At 38.2% G+C, this 17,843-nt stretch overlaps 1 protein-coding gene across 1 annotated transcript; it reads left to right on the top strand.

The window, feature by feature from the left end:
- The first annotated feature begins 591 nt into the window (after positions 1-591).
- LOC139713424 (oligoribonuclease, mitochondrial-like) lies at positions 592-4,716 on the top strand. Its single transcript, XM_071625158.1, has 3 exons — positions 592-708; positions 2,800-3,098; positions 4,583-4,716. Exons 1-3 carry the CDS (start codon positions 592-594, stop codon positions 4,701-4,703), a joined length of 537 nt encoding a protein of 178 aa, XP_071481259.1. The 3' UTR covers positions 4,704-4,716.
- The last annotated feature ends 13,127 nt before the right edge of the window (positions 4,717-17,843 follow it).

Raw genomic sequence — 17,843 nt, 5'->3', positions numbered from 1 at the left:
CCATATAAAAAAAACCCCCAAGCTTTATATTGATTTAAAAAAAAAACAACAGCAACAACATTTAAACAAAACAAAACGAAACAACCGAAGAATGGGCCTACATAATACTAACTAGTATACCTTTTCCCAAATTTGATTCTGGTATAGCGCCATCTCGTGTTTAGAGTTCGTCTGGCACACCAGTGAATGCCCATCATCATTGCACAAGAATTTTGTCGGAGCTTCAACGTGGAACCACCAGCGCCATGCACGGATAAAACTGAGCACGCCAACCATCGGTTACTGCTGCCACCACTTCCCCGGACAGACTGGGCTGCGTTGACCGTCAACACACGGCTGCACTCTCTATACCAAGGTCCCTAAACTGAGGTAGTTAGTGAACTTGAGAAACATCTCGTTGAATCATCGATGTTTTTGTCAAAACTCCGTCACATCTTCCATCCTCAGTATTCAAAGAAGTTTGTCTGCCAGCGTGGTATTACGTGTGCCGCCGCTGCGATGAGTAACAATCACCATCAATGGCATCATCATCATCATCATCACCACAACCAGCCCGCCGGAGGAGGAGGTCGGCCAAAGAAAATTGAGGAGATGAAAAGTCGCCTCGTGTGGGTTGACCTCGAAATGACGGGACTTGACGTGAACACATGCCATATCATAGAGATGGCTTGCCTGATTACAGACCAGGACCTGAATGTAGTCGCTGAGGTAAAGTTTTTGATTTTGGTAATGAACTGGGGGGCGTTTCATGAAGGAACTTGTCGGATAAAATATCTGACAAGTCAATTATATCCGACAAGTTTTGAGAAATTCTTTAGTCTGATTGGCTGATTTCTCTGAACTTGTCGGATATAATTGACTTGTCAGATATTTTATCCGACAAGTTCCTTCATGAAATGCCCCCCAGACTGTACGAGTACTACGACATGGCCCCGTCATGGGTCACATGATCAATAACTTGAATTATCAGGTTATTATTTCAGGGCTGCCAACACTGGAAACTAGTCTAGTTGAGAGTGAGACTCCCATAGGCCAATGCTATAGTTTAGGACTCTAGGAGTCAAAATGAGTGAGATCAATAGAAATGCATGCAAATAAAATTTGCCAAACCAAAAACCAAAATGTGTGAGTCTCACGCTCAATGCGTGAGAGTTGGCAGCCCTGTTATTTTCTAGTCTGGAATCTACACGATGATCAGGATGGTACAGTAAATTAAGCTTGGTACTTGGGTAAGATCCTCCTGAATACTCCCACTGGAGTTTTAACTGGAGGTGCTGGAGGGTGGACGTTTAAACAATTACTCTATTAAGTTAACATGATCTCTTTAAATTTAGCTAAATCAGTGTGTGATTACGGATCGAAGAAGGAAGTTCATTCCATGCATTAATTGTGAGGGGAAAGAATGAGTTCCTGTGAACTCTTAGTCTGGAGGTTTGGTACTTTGAACTGAAGGGGATGAGAATGTCCGCGTCTACTTCTAATGAGCTTGGGTTTGGTGTGTGATAAATAGTCAATATCAAATCTATTATTTAACATTTTGTGAAAGCAAGTCAGACTTACTGAACTTACTGAAGGGCCGCATCCGTCTTGGTAGTGTACCAATGTAGTGCGGCTAGGGTGAGGGGGGCTATTCGCCGTTAGTAACCCATTGATAGTCTTAATTCTGTTTTGAAGCTGTTTATTGACGTTGCATGAACTGCTGCTGGGGGAGATTGTTCCAGTCTTGAATTACCCTTTGACGGAACGTATATTTCCTGGCTACAACATGTGTTGCTTGTGGATTTTGAGTTGGTGTCCTCTTCTGCTCTGATGTGTTGTGATGTGATGTCTTGTGCTCTGACGATGTGCTTCTTGTCTTGCTTGGAGTGACTTCCATCCAAGAGAGTTCTGTTGAGTGACGCTAGATTCTGTAAGTGCTAATGACAGAACGTGCAGCTTGTCTCTGGATTCTTTCGATGGACAAAATATTTTTGTCAGTGTAAGGATCCCATGTGGCAACAGCGTATTCCAAGTGTGGTCTAACTAAGGTGAAGTATAACTTTTCCTTGACAGTAGATGAACAATGATGAAAATTCCGCCGGACAAAGTTCAAAACACTCGCAGCCTTAGAAGTTGAGTAGTGAGTATGGCAATTCCAGCGTAGGTCGTTATGGATTTTGATGCCTAGGTACTTGATCTCCTTGGTTCCTTGGAGAGTAACACCACTGATGTTGTAGGATGTTTTGCCTGGAGACCTCTTTCTGGTAACGCGCATAGATTTGCATTTGGCAGGGTTAAACTGCATGCCCTATCTGTGAGACCATTTAACCATTACGTCAAGGTCTTTTTGAAGATCACTCATATCATCCAGTGATTTAATTGGGTGATATAATAAACAATCATGAGCAAAGAGCCTAGTAGTACTGGTGACTTCTTTCTGGATGTCGTTGATATACAGTAGTAGCTGTAGACGAGTTTCAGCATTATCTGTTTGATGCTGTGGCCTATAAAATTATGGTAAGCTGGTAGCTGTGCCTCCGCCTGCTGCTGTTCCTTCCTCAGTTCCTGTGGACAAACTTTTCTCTCGTCCAAAGGAAATCCAGTCTTTGGACACAAGTCTTGTTAGACTAGATGTTCTAGATCTACATCCATGTTTTCTCTGCAGGAATTTCCACGTGGGCTCTATCTACAGGTTGTCATTGATAACAGTTGAACACTTGGGGCAGGTTTGACTGTTTGATATTTTTAAGGTGCAGGCGTGCCAGATTGTGTTTTCTTATTAGGCCTAGATGAGTGATTCTCTTTGCACCTTCCTACCAGGGACCCAATCTCATTGTCCACCAACCAGAGGACGTGCTGACCAGCATGAATGACTGGTGTGTCCAGCACCACACTGCCTCGGGCCTGGTGGACGCCGTGCGGGCCAGCAAGACGACCCTGCAGCAGGCGGAGTACGAGATGCTGGCCTTCGTCCGGGAGCACACCTACCCCAAGCTCTGCCCACTGGCTGGCAACAGCATCCACGCCGATAAGGCCTTCCTCGTCAAGTACATGCCACAGTTCATGGACCACCTGCACTACCGCATCGTCGACGTCAGCACGGTCAAGGAGCTGTGCAGGTGAGTGCCTCATTATCATTATGACATGCTTGGCTTATAAGTTATAAAGAGAAGTCTGGCATTAACCTTTTGACTACTGCAAGTGCCCATTGTCACAGAAAAACACAGAGAAATTATTTCTGCAAATGAGTGTGGCATGCTAAGCCCACATGGGGCAGAAAAGTTTCGAGAGATTTCAGAGAGACTTGGCGCTCAAGGGCAAGAAATTAATTTGTCAACTGCTGTTTCTTGAAGTCTGGTGGTGATAGAGTTTTCTGTTTGGTGTCACTGATGATGATCCGTTTGACGTCCCTGTCGATTACCACCATCTTTTCCTCGGGCCCATAACACTAGACTTTTGAGACACAAAATTTTTGAAGAATCATCACATTTAATAGCCATACACGGGTAATTCCATGAAGTTGGGGCAGTGTCCATGTAGCATCATGATATTTGAAAAATACATTTCAGCATAACTCAATATTAATTATGCTATACATTTATTGTTTCTAGGCTTTACAACTGCATTGAGGCCACACATTTTCCTGGAAATTTTGTGCCATTCAGACTCAATTTTGATGAAGTTATTAAACAATATGTAACGATGTCCTGTAGCATCGTGACGTGTCCATGTACAGTGTAGCATCGTGAAATTTTAACATTTGGTCCTAAGAGACAAATTATGGCAATTAGCTTGACCAAAATTTGATGCAATATGCATATTTACTAGATTAGTCAGATAGCTAAATATCTCAAATTTCCTGTACACAGTTTTAATTTTAAAAGAAAATTACAAAATGTATCACGATGCTACGCGGTGTCCTTTTTTGTTACATTGGTGGACACCGTGTAGCATAGTGACACATTGTATAATTTTCTTGTAAAAGTAAAACTGTGGAAAATAGAGTTAAGATATTTAGCTATCTGACTAATCTAGTAATTATGCATATTATATCAAATTTCGGTCAAGCTAATTGCATTGATTTGTCTTTTAGGACCAGATTTTAACTATCTCGATGCTACATGGACACGTCACGATGCTACAGGACACCGTTACATTTTTTTTAAATAACTTCATCAAAATTGAGTCTGAATGGCACAAAATTCCCAGGAAAATGTATGGTCTCAATACACGTAAAGCCTATAAAGAATACGTATAGCATAATTAGTATTGAGTTATGCTAAAATGTAACACTTTGTGCCCCAACTTCACGGAATTACCCACATCCATTAGTGTTGAAACCTGTCATAAAGAGAGATTTAGCTCATATTTTTAGTCAAATATATTTAGGAATAATCAAATAATCATCACATCATTAATTTATTTGCAGCATGTATTCCTTTCTGAGTTTGAGATAAGATCTTGTAAACAAATTATGTTTGAATATTCACTGTATCACCACTTTCTACTTGTTCTGTTAAATATGTTATAAACAAACCAATGTGGTTGCTGTTTGAATTAGAGCTTTGCCAAATAAGAAGTCATGTTGTCTTGACCCCTTCAGGCGGTGGTATCCAGAGGAATACACGGCGGGCTATCAGAAGAAAGCGTCTCACAGAGCCCTGGATGACATTAAGGAGAGCATAGAGGAACTCAAATACTACCGGCAGGCCATCTTTAAGTAGATGCGGACGGGGACCTCTCCACTACGACTGCCACCACCACCACCACCACCACCAAAAGCTTTCTGGCCACCCCCCATGGGTCGATGACCTTTGAGATGGAGGTCATTTGACAACCGCTTTACCAGGGTGGGATCAGGAGACTGACAGTTGCCCAGTTCAACTGTGTGCTTGTGGACTTTCTAATGGAAGGTGATATTTGTTTTATAAAGAAACCAGGTGATGTAGAACTGTGCCATCTTATAATTTTTATCAGGATTGGCTCTTCAATGTCTCAGCATCTACTGTATACGCCATATATTTCGCGAGTCTAAAATTTCGCGAATCGGGAATTCACGACAATTTCACGAGTGGTTAAATTCGCGATCGTGGAGTCCTGTACTGGAATGGAGAAGTGTACACGTGAACGTTACATTCACATCGGGATCAGAGTCAATATTTTCGCGTGTCTTTAATTTCGTGAATAGCACCTGTCTCGCGAAATTTGCGAAAATAAAAACCTCGCGAAATATATGGCGTATACAGTAATTGTTCTTTCTAGCTCACAGAGTCTAGAAAGCTAGAATCTGTCTCGCACTCACAGAGTGCATATTTGTGTCACATTATGGCAAAAAGCCAAAAATGTCAGCGAAAACAAGTTGTATTGGCATGACAGACCATATGGTAACAGGGTAGGTAGGTTATTGATTTTTGTTTTTTTAAGGGAAATCAGATACTAGCAGAGTTTGCCCATACACAGCACACACACACACACACACACACACACAAACAAAAGCATTCAAGGAGGCAGGTATGCATACTGCATATAGTGCATGCACACACACACACATACATTTACACACAAACAAACACACCCACATCAGACACACACAATCTGTGCATGCAGACAGGAACACTGATGATAACAATTGTGAAAAAAAAAGGGCTGTCGCAACATTTGGCAAACATGATGGTGATAGTGAACATCTTTTTTTCATCAAAGTGGTTAGGGTCTAGGGAATTTCGCAGACTTGGTCTGTGTACCCATTACCACTTTTTCCACCTTCATTTACAGAACGTATGCCAGATTTGTGTTCAAGCTGCCTTTTTTAACCTGTTGAGGACGGTTTGATTTTGCTACAACACGCATTTCCCAGACCAAGTATACTTGGGACTCATCCTCAATGGGTTAATAGTAGTGGGAAATTTAAAACAAAAAACAAAACAAAAAACATGAGTACTCCTCAAATTTCCTCAAACAAATGTTGTTGTTTTGTGTCGGTGGTGAAATCATCTTCCACTCGCAGCAACGAGAGTCATTTTATCCAGTAAATGAGGTACGTACTGTATTAGAGCTGTAAAAATGAGTGGCAGGCTGTAGCAGGGAGGCAAGTGCTTGATCTGCACAGTGAATCAGCTTGTTTTTGTAGGGAACTTGTACAATGACTACTTACATGGAGAACTACTACCATTTGATACTTCTAACAAAAATTCACATTCGCAGGTATTGTACATCACAGACGTTTGATCTGTATTCTGTGCAAGGAACTGTGCAATATCACAATTGTAATCAAAACAGCACCTGATCAACTTTCTTTCCCTTAGAAAAAAAAAATAGAGTAATTTTTAAGGAGTTACACAATGTATGGGCTTTATTTGTATCAGTATTGTTAAATTACCAGACTTATTTTGAGAAATGATTTAATAGTAAATATTAAAAAGTACTTTCAATTTCAAAGCTTTTCCAGCATTATGTTAGATTTGTGGTGCATATGAAACCTGTGCTTTGAAACAGAATGCCTCTTCTTCTTGCAGAATTGTGACATTTTTAGCACAGGTTTGGACCAGTGGGTAAAACATGTAATTGAGTACACCTGCTTTCTTTCTTTTCTTTTCTTTTTTCTCTCACATAAGTGGCTTCAAAAAAGCATGACATGGATGTGATTACTGCTATGTATGTGTATACTGTACTCCCATGAATTCTCCTTAAATACACTTGTTAGATGCAATCAGCTTACATAAAACCTTGCAAGCTCTGCTTTTTGACATACAATGTGTTACAGTGATGTCATGATCTACATGTATTAGGCTAGCAAATGTACCAATCACAAGTTGATTTTGTTGAAAATACTGATTTCACTGTGTTTCTAAAAATTGTGTTTGTTTTATCAGAGGTTTTTATTACATCCTAGATTTTTTTTTTCCCAGCAATAAAGAGTTGCTATTTTGACAGATGTCAGATTGAATGTCCTCATATGAAAAGTGGGCCTCCTTGTAGTGCCCATGCATGTACTGGCCTGATTTGGGTTAAATTGTGAATATCTACTGCCTGTGCTGGAGATACCTGTTATATTCATTCCTGATTTGCCGTTTGAAATAATGTTTACACTCTTGCCTGTATTGCATCTGATTTGTTGTACCTGCATGTACTTTACATTGTAGTTAGTTGAAGTGTATGTACCTGAATGTCTGTACTCTAAAAAGCATCGATAATACTGAATTGAGGCATTAGGTGTTGTTGCTTTACTGTCAAGAAGGTATCGGCAAAAGAATCCCTGTTCCTCTGGTGCAATTCATTCCGAATGTTCTAAACGTGTGCCGCGGCTGCCTTTTTTTTTTCTTCTTCCTTTTTTTCCATTTGAAGCTTGACCAGATTTGGATGTTGCAAAAATTGATGTAAAAGAAATTGAACTTTTGCTGGTGACTGAACAGGTCAACAAACTTTACTGGGGAACTGAACCATTCACAGAGCTGTTGATGTAACCGATGTATTCATCATGACTTAAAGGTATCATATAGTTTTGGATGAGATGTAATTTCAGGTTTTTAACATTTTTGGTGAGATAATGAGAAACCTCTTATGAAATATGAAAGAGCATGTAATTCTATGAAGAATTCAACGTTTATTTGATGAAAATTGGTTTTGAAATGGCTGAGATATCCAAAAAAGAGCGATTCTGATAAAGTGTGGGACCCACACTTTATTACGATCGCTTTGTCTTACTTTGTTTTTGGATGTTTCAGTCATTCCAAACCCGATTTTCATCAAATTAATAAACTTTGAATTCCTCTTAAAATGGTATACTCTGTACTTTATCATAAGTGTTTTCTTGGTAACTCGCAAAAAGTTAAAAGCCCAATTCTCATCTCCACCAATACTATACCATCCCTTTAAAATTTTGTAAGACATCCATTATGTGCAGTTGTACCGGAGTCCTGTATGTCAGTCGTAACAGCTGGCTCATAAATGTAAATATATTTATATACATGTGTATCTGGCCTTTATATGTAATGTAATGAGGGACTGCATCTTTTGGCCTGTTTTAACCCATTACATGCGTGAAGCGGGTGAACCATGTATCAGAACCTTGAGGATTTATTGTGCCACGTTGGCAAAGGCTTAATGCTTTGCTAGCATCGTAAGGAGTTGTGACTACAGTATATGCTTTTTTTTTCCATGATGCAGTAATGACAGCAATACATAGCTTGTAATGAGGGATAATGTTTTGTAAATGGAAAACAGAGACACACTGCAAGTTGGTACCGAAAATCTTTGGTTAAGAACTTTAAGCTATTGAATTATCGACTCACACGATGATACATCTGTATGTAGAATATCAAACAACCCTGTGACAATATCATTTTACACAATATTTTGCACCTTTTTTTTTTTCTTTCTTTAATCATATTTATATTATAGAGAAGAAGTGTTTCGTATGGTTGGAAGAATTTGTGTGTCTTCCAGCTTCTATCTTGACAATGAAACTTACATTGCTAGAATGCTGTAGATACTTCCAGTAGTGGGTAGTGTAGATTAGGGAAATGATTACTGAATACAGAAGTAGGATAAATTGCTTCTCTGTCCTGATCATATGGAAGAGGATGTTACATGATGAGTTTTAAAGGAGACCTCCGGATAATTTCAGACTTTTGCATTTGAAGATCTATAAATTCCAGTTATGAATACTGGATACAGAGTTACAGAATTTATAGTGGTTGGGATAAGTGATAAAATAATAATGTCCAAATTCATAACAAATCACACTGAACAAGGATGATGACATAGCAGCTTCACCATATGAATGCATGATTGGGTGCTCATGGAAGCAGAACAAAAGAAGAAAGCATGCATGAATTCTACACAGATGAGGTTGTTATATATGCAAGTCTCCTACTTTTATGTCCAGCCTTGTTCAGTGTAATTTGTTTGGGGTTTTTCAGAGTATTGGTTTAGCTGCTCAAGGACCACAATAAATTCCACAAATCTATGCATGGCACTATCAATTTATCTATGTTGTGAAATTAGGAAAATAGTCTGGAATTTCCTTTTAGAAGTAAAGCTCTCTGCCACATGTGGACAGATATTCTGACTAGAGTACCATACAATAAATGGCAGACATGTCGTAATTTCTAAACACGGCAAGTAGTTGTTCTTGCGCACATCGAGTTGCCTCCATGATTGGTTGTTAACCCTCCGTGTGCTTTGAGTATTGATTGGCAGAGAAAACCATATAGCATTGTACACACGGTCCAAAGTGCCTGGTACAGAAGGGGTTAATCACCTGTCTGGTCTCCTTGCTTGTCCACACTAACCAGACTACATAGTGGTGGAGTCTGTGTGTAATCGTACATGTGTGAACAGACCTCTAAGCCTGTTTGTATTCCTTGAATTCTACTTTGGCCAGTATTCGTGTATAATTATATCTCCTCTCATCATTGTAGATAGCCCACTATGATATGAATATAGCATGCAACATACACTTTGATAGCACAAATAATTATAAAATGTATACAGGGAAATGCATCAAGACATTTCTGTACGTAAAGAACTTTAGTTGTTATAGCAGGAAATGGATTCATATGAAGACAGATATAGTGTCACCATAAGAAGACTTGCCGAGGCAATAAAAAAAAATGTGTTGTACAAAGATGTACAGTATGTAGTAGAGTTTAGAGTGAGGATTTTGTTATTCACGTGAAACTGATGGGATTATTATACATGTAGCAGAGAACGATTAAAAATACGGGTCTGCTGCTATCAATGTGAGTCAGTGTCATGTTTTGTGCTCTGTACAGTGTGGTCCTGTGTCTTTGATCTACAGTAGTATAAAGTTTATTGGTTAGAGGACAACTGGTAATTACATATATACTGTAAAACGAGAAATGTTCGCATGCATTTTAATTTCGCGAATTTAGCGAGCGCCAAGATTCGCGAAATTAAAATGCACGCGAAATTTCTTATCTACACTATATGCATGTGTTGCAATTAAAAGGACAAGTTCTCATTGATATGCATGTGGATTGAGTGAATGCAGCAATATCACTAGAGTATATTATTGAAAGTTTGATGAAAATCAGACACTTCGTTCCAGAGTTATGTATTTAAAGTTTCTGTGCAGTCACTGCTGGATGAGAAGACTATTACAGTTTGTGATTGCACATGCGTAGAATGACATACGGAAAATATAAAGAGAATTTCACAAAATTTTATTTCCTGAAAAAAGTACATATTCCCTCGACTTGTTACTGACTTATGTTAAGGATAATTCTATTCCCTCTGCCTACTGAAAGAGGCAAGTATAGTGCTCTTTTACTATGCGAGAAAAGTGAAACTATGTTGAATGTCCATTATATATATCATTTTACGCATGTGATATCGCAAGCTGTAGTAGTCTTCTCATCCAGTGATGGCGGCGCTGAAACTTCAAAAAGTCATAACTTGTGAACGGATTGTCTGATTTTCCTCCAACTTTCACTGATGTGTTCTACCAGTACTGCTGCATTCACTCAATCCATTAAGGTGAACTTGTCCTTTAATGATCAACTAACATTTTGTGATTTTGATGCATTTGATAAAGCTACTGACACACTCAATATATACATTTATGTACACTGTACATGCATGTCCAAATTTGGGCTTGAATGAAAGGCAAGTTGTTTTTTTTTTTTTTTTTTTAATTTTTCTACCTTGTGAAAGGCGTTGATTCACAAAGAAAAGTGAAAATGGCATAAATCCACAGAAATTTGGTCTTCTTGGATCTAGTAGGATAGTGGGCAAGAGGAGTAGAAGTGCAACAGGAATTTGAGGTTTATTTTCACTTTTTCGGTGTATACAGTATTGACATAAATTATTGCTCCAACTTCACATTAACATTCCATGCCACAAGACCTGCATACACTACCTTATACACGTGTCGCTCTTGGAACAGAATTTTTCACCATACTAAAACATACAATTCAGCTGCCGACACACATGTAAGTGAGTGCAGGAATCTTGTTCTCGACTGCACAATCATGCCACTGTTGTAACTTAATTTCAGTTGGCACAAGTTTCGTGCCCTTTCTCCAACGACTTGCCATGTTGTAAAAACAAGAATGAAGAAGCATATTTTGCTACATATCATATCTGTTGAAGCCTAGCACTACGTTAAAGGTACGTTTCAAGGAAAAAATGTAATATTGCTTTAAAAATTCTTCCAAAATATCATTTTCTATTAATTTCAGTCCTTGGTGCACACAGAGCCAAGTGACACAAATCTTGTCTTCAAAATGCTAACTGCATGTTAATAGACCGTTGGCTTTAAATCTTTCAATATTTTATTCGTTCGGTTTTGAGATTTAAGGCACTTATTTTGGTGAATACTAGCTGGATTCTATGCTATTAAGTGACTGGAAAGATATCAAGTTCCCAAACATCAGTTGAAAAAAAGATATACATGTATGCATATGCACCATTTTAAATTTGCATACATATCATTATATATCAGTACACTGTACAATGCTTCACAGGATGCAGATCCTAATGTCCCCATTTGGTACAGTGCCATGTTTACAAAGCATGGGTCTAGAGTTGTAGACCATAGGCTACAATATTGTATAAGGGCCTAACAAACACCGAGCATGAAGTAAACAGGACCAGACAGACACAACCATTTTACACAGGCTCAAGTTATGCTATCTTTAGTACATGTACATTGTACTTGACAGCAAGTTGTTCTCTTCAAGAAGAACATTTTTTCAGTCTTTTATTAATTGCATCTCCATCACTAGATGACAGATTGCAAAAAGCCACATTCAAATTTTGTTTTGAATTTATTTGACACACTATTTAAGAGCAACATATGGCAATTCTACTAGATATAACATGCATATTGTTGAATTATGAGGAAGAAAAGCATAATCTAGTTGTATGTACAATGTACAGTACATTCTCTGATTGCCAACTTCATATACTGTGTTTTTGTTTTTCTTATTTGGTACTTTGATTTTTGACAAGCAAAATTCTTGGAGTCAAAAGGGGCCTGAGTTTTCGATCCTAGCAGAATCTTTGTCAGAGGCAAAATGGCAAACAGGTAGGGAAAGCAATCACATATAAGGAGTACACATAAGAAGAACAGTCAGGGGAGGGCTAGGGACACAGAACAAAGAAACAAAAGGGGAGGGTTGGAGGTCATGGGCAAGGAGCCCAGCAGGTAAAGGAAGGGGGATTAGAGCAGGAGGGTGGACAGACAAAAGGCAGAGGAGGGTCAGTAATGATCCAGAGGACCATGGGGGCAACCTTTGAAGGATAAGGATGAATTGGAAGGCAACATCAAACAAGATGAGGAACAACAGAAGGATAAAGAAAAGAAAAGAGTGAAATAGCAACTGCAAGGGGCAGGGGGGGGGGGGGTGGGGTGTCTGAGCAGGCAGCGAGACCTTGTGTAACAAGAAAGGGCAACAAAATGACTGAAGAGTCACTCAACAAGTGCAAGTTATCAAACATATCAAAGTGTATATAAAATAAAAGCAAAATTCTTGAACACATTCCTTTCTATCTCCTTAATTTCTGTCTCCTCCGACTCAAATGCAAACAATCTGTGAGCTTGTTGGTCAAACAGGCGAAAAGTGATTCTCATGCACTAAACAGCAGTAACATCTGCCAAAAATGAGTACCTTCTTTACTCCTATGAACCAAAAAGATGTACTGTGTAAGGATCCATCAGGAAAAGCAGCAAATCTTCCCTATTCTCTTTCCTCTTTTAATGTTCTTACTAAGAACTTCTCAGACGGTCAAAATACAGCGTGTCCCAGAAAAAACGAAACCGAGTTTCATTACAATTTTTTGCGATCATAATCATATATTTGTTTTATGAGATATGCATGAATGGAAAGATTTACTTCTCTTCTTTAATTTGATGCACAACTCATTGTTCATAATTCATGCATGGCTGAGTTAGAACAATATAAAGATATGCTATTAAATTTTCATTTGCATGAGCAAATGGCGACTTTGGATGAGTTTTTTAGGCTTTTTCGGCAATCTTTTGTAAAAAATGAAATCATAGCCTTAATATCCCTTCTTTTTCCTTTCAATTGACATCTCATGCGTAAAAAATGATCTACGCCTGCTCGAGAAAACTTAATTTGAAAATATGCTTCCATTTTACTCAGAAAGATGGATAGTAATTAAGGAGTCAGTTAGCTTTCCCGACGCCTGCCGGACTTGGCAGATAACAATGGCCTTCATGCTTCAATGAATTTACACAAACATGAAGGGAGATGTTAAAAAAGGGAATGTTACAGACGGTTCAGAATAGGGTTGTAACTTAGCACATGATGCAACCACAGAGCAAGGGTGCTCATCAGCTGAATATGAAGGGGGAGGAAAGCAACTGAAAAAGCCTTCCGAGCCCTCCCCCCCCCCCCCCACACACACATAAAACAGAACAAAACAGAAGACGGCTTTCTGCCCTGCACTTGTACCTTTGAAATGTTAGAAGCGCAAGTTCAGTGATAAATAAAGTGAAGAACCCTCTCTTTCTGCTTCACCTCCCCCTTCAAAAACTTCAAGACCCTGTCACTGATGAAGGACTAACCACGCGTGAGGGAAATGTAGAGAGGAATGAGAACAGTGAAATAAGTTTGCGGTATAAAATCATCAAAATGTGTATCATTGTTGTACGATTTCCCGTAGCCATTGGACTGCGTGCAGCCTGAGAATACTCACGATATTAGTCTTCTATTATTGGTTATGTCTCATACCTTATTCTAAATAAATGACAACAAAGGGCTGTCCGTCTCATACAGCATCCTCTGTAAATACCCCCCCCCCCCACAACATTCACTGTAGCACTGCGGTTGTTTTGTGTGAATTCAATGCTGCAGATGAGCCCATTGTCTAATGCTATGTCGAGAGAGCTGAAAGCTTGTTTTCTTCGACTATCCGTAGAATTGGCAGAAATGAAGCATGCTTTCGTACAGATTTTTCTCAAGCATGCGTAATTCATATTTGACATGTAAGGTCTCATATGAAAGAAGAAAATATGAATATTTGGGTTAAGAACTTTGTTTTTCGAAAACATAACAGCAAAAGTCTGAAAAATTCACTTTAAGTCACCATTTGCGCGTGCAAATGAAAATTTGGTAGCACCACTTTTCATTGTTCTAACTCAGTCATGCATGAACAATGAACATTAAATTGTACATCAAATGAAAGAACAAAAGTTTATCTTTCCATTGATGTATATCCCATAAAGAACATCTATGATTTCGATAGTAAAAAGTTGCATGGGAAACCCGGTTTCGTTTTTTCTGGGACACGCTGTACAGCGTATGATGATCATTATTTCATGAGAGATTGAGGCAGTGCAAAACGAAATGGACAAAAACAGATGCCTAAAGAATGATAAAAAGAATCATTTGCCACAACAATCTGAGTTGATAATGAACAAATATCTGAACGAAGTAAATGTTGTATAGATCACACATTTAGCAACTACCGTGCAATATTTTGCAAATTGGGACCTGTAAGACGATTTTGCGAGAGGTTGACTTCGGGACTAAGAACCAGAGCGACAGAACAAGAAATACCACTAGCATTCTTTTATGAGAGAAAAAGTTGGTAATTTTCAACCTTACAGACATTATACAATGCATTTGCGTCACATTTCAGCGAGTTCTTAACCTTGCAATTATCAATCGACTCGCAAAAACTGGCGGAAAACAAGAACACTGCAAATATGCGGCATATACTGTACACTTCACTCAACAACCAATTACCTCACTCTCCTGCCCACCTTCACCAGTCTCACTTGATATTATAACATGTTTTGACTTCAATGAAAGACTTCATCACCATCTCAAGGCTTGCTAGAAAGACCACACTCTGAGTACAATTACTGTAATTTGCTGTTAGTGTTGGTAACCTATGGCTGCATATGAACAGGTTATTTCTGTGTTTAACATTATATATTCAAATATATACAGCAGTGTATGAAAAGGAGAGAGAAAGGAGAGGGGGAGGGGAAAAAGCAGCATGCCATAATTACCATATGTGGAAAGTGAAACTTAACTTAAAGGACAAGTTCACCTTCATTAACATGTGGGTTGAGTGAATGCAGCAATATTAGTAGAACACATCAGTGAGAGTTTGAGCAAAATCGGACAATCCGTTAAAAAGTTATGAATTTTTGAAGTTTCTGCTCAGTCACGGCTGGATGAAAAGACTACTATAACTTGTGATGTCACATGAGTACAACGATATAAAGAAAGAATAAAGAAAATTCAACATATTTCCATTTTTCTCGCATAACAAAAGAACACTCGACTTCTCTCTTTCAGAAGGCAGGGGGAATAATATCATCCTTAACATATGTCAGTAGCAAGTCGAAGAAATGTGCGCTTTATTCAAAAAGTACAGGTTTGTGAAATTCTCTTTTTATTTTCCTTGTATAGTTGTACGCATGTGACATCATACACTGTAGTAGTCTTCTCTTCCAGCAGTAATTGCGCAGACACTTAAAATATTCGTAACTTTTGAACGGATTGTCCAATTTTCCTCAAACTTTCACTGATGTGTTCTACTAATATTGCTGCATTCTCTCAATCCTTATGTATATGAAGGTGGACTTGTCCTTTAACCTGCCAAACAGTCGATTATTGTGATCACTTCTAAAGTACTCTTCACGCCTGTCATATTTCAGAAAATGTAATATTCGGCAGTCAGTAGAACAAACCTGCATCGTAAGGAGGTTTTCTGACAAAGAATGCTAATTGCCAATCTTCTGTCAAGTCTTTGTAGACTGGTCCAGATGTTTTGCTTTGTTTTTCTCCATGAAAACACTGTGATGTGGGCAGGCTACATATAGTTGTATCTTTTTTTTTTTCAAAAAATTGGACCAGATTTCTCATTAAAGGACAAGTTCACCTTCATAAACATAAGGATTGAGAGAATGTAGCAATATTAGTAGAACACATCACTGAAAGTTTGAGGAAAATCAGACAATCCGTTCAAAAGTTATGAATTTTTGAAGTTTTTGTGCAGTACCCGCTGGATGAGAAGACTACTGCAGTGTATGAATAACTTAGATGTCACATGCGTACAACAATATAGGGAAAATATAAAGAGAATTTCACAAAATTCCATCTTTTGAAAAAAGTACACATTCCCCTGACTCGTTACCGACAAATGTTATGGGTAATATTATTCCCCCTGCCTTTAGAAAGAGGCAAGTCAAGTGCACTTTTATTATGCCAAAAAAGTGAAAATATGTTGAATTTTCTTTTATATTTTCATTATACTGTTGTACGTATATGACTCACAAGCTGTAGTAGTCTCCTCATCCAGCGGTTCCAACACAAAAATTTAAAAAATTCATAACTTTTGCATCGATTGTGCAATTTTGCTCAAACTTTCACTGATGTGTTCTACTAATATTGTAGCATTTTCTCAATCCTTATGTTTATGAAGGTGAACTTGTCCTTTACAGGAGATACTAATACTTACAAGAAAAATGAAGTTCATGACTAAAAATCAACTAAAACAGGCACTTTTTATACATCCGTTGCATAAGGCACAGAGAAAATATAACTTTAAAATATCCATGATAAAACAGTATTGCAAATCATTTCATAAGTACATTTGTAGACACCATGATTGTAAGCAAGTATAACACTAAATGCAAAGGGAAGATGAGCCTGATTTGACTTTAAAAAGTAGTAGTTAATGTTACAACGGTTGTTTGCCAACAGAAAAGTCTAAATCTCCAAGATCTATCGACAAAAATTCAAAGAATGAATGACACGAGACATGTACATCAATGACATAAAACATGATAAAGATCATTTGAATCATGCTTGCCTCCACTTAACTTGGGTCATTCAAATCTTTCTTTCATGTTATATTCTGTTTTGAGTATACGATGTACAAGCACTTTTATATAATTGCTCTATCTTCTTCTTCTTTTTTTCCCAGAAAAGGACACAAACCAACATTTCCATTTCAAGCCATTTTTGGAGCAGCAATATGTTTCATTTTTTTATCATATATGCAATAATTATAATGATCACAACTTATCAAAAAAAAAAAGATACAAATTTAGCTCAACATAGTACAATCCATTCAGTGTTATGCAACTGAAAACCTCTGCTAAAAAAATAAAAAATAAAATGCAATCTGAAGACACTGTAGGCTGACTCAATCAAGGCACCTTTGGAGCAATAAATAATTCTCCCATTCTAAACCATTCAGTTCATACCATCAAACACAGCTTGGTATCTTACCACAGAAGTTGATCAGAACACAAGGCTACTTTTGGCCGGAAACACGTGTAGCGCTATCATTGCCCTAAAAGTTTTTAATAATTATCGCAAAGGACAGAAATAAATTGATACGACATCCATACAAATGTGTTGCTGCAAGATCTGGCTGCATGAAATGTTGGATGAGTGATTACCAAAACAAAACAAAACAAAACAAAACAAAACAAAACAAAACAAAACAAAGAAAAGAAAGGAGAGAGAGCAGAAAAAAAAATCCTTCCTCGAGATTCAGTCCTTGCAGTGCCTGGCTGTAGCTGCCTATGTCTGAGTGCTGTGTCCACATTTACAAGCCACACAGTAGAAATTCAGTGTGCATGTTTTATCACAATCAGTGTACAATCACTGTCTATGCCAACTGCTCTAGGCAGATAACATTGTATGAACAACTGATTCCAATGTGTGAATTGCTCCATCCAACATCTCATCTTTTAATACTTGATTGGCTGTCGAGAAATTATTTTCAGGAGTCATCGACTTGTACCCACATCTTATGTCCACATTTATATCTGACGCTCAACGATGAAAAGGACTCTGGCAAAGCTGAAGACGTGATGGACTCGTTGAAGAGTTGGCCATGGCAAA

Source organism: Diadema antillarum, unplaced genomic scaffold (assembly GCF_040938485.1).
Source record: "Diadema antillarum isolate AM-2024a unplaced genomic scaffold, OU_Dant_1.0 seq00001960_RagTag, whole genome shotgun sequence".
Lineage (NCBI taxonomy): Eukaryota > Metazoa > Echinodermata > Echinoidea > Diadematoida > Diadematidae > Diadema > Diadema antillarum.
The sequence above is the reverse complement of the archived record's forward strand: the minus strand, read 5'-3'. Positions and strand labels throughout refer to the sequence as shown.

Coding starts and splice junctions, on each gene's coding strand:
- LOC139713424 (XM_071625158.1), top strand. CDS start 592: ATGAAAAGTCGCCTCGTGTGGGTTGACCTCGAAATGACGGGACTTGAC. Junction 709..2,799: donor ACCTGAATGTAGTCGCTGAG/GTAAAGTTTTTG, acceptor CCTTCCTACCAG/GGACCCAATCTCATTGTCCA. Junction 3,099..4,582: donor ACGGTCAAGGAGCTGTGCAG/GTGAGTGCCTCA, acceptor TGACCCCTTCAG/GCGGTGGTATCCAGAGGAAT.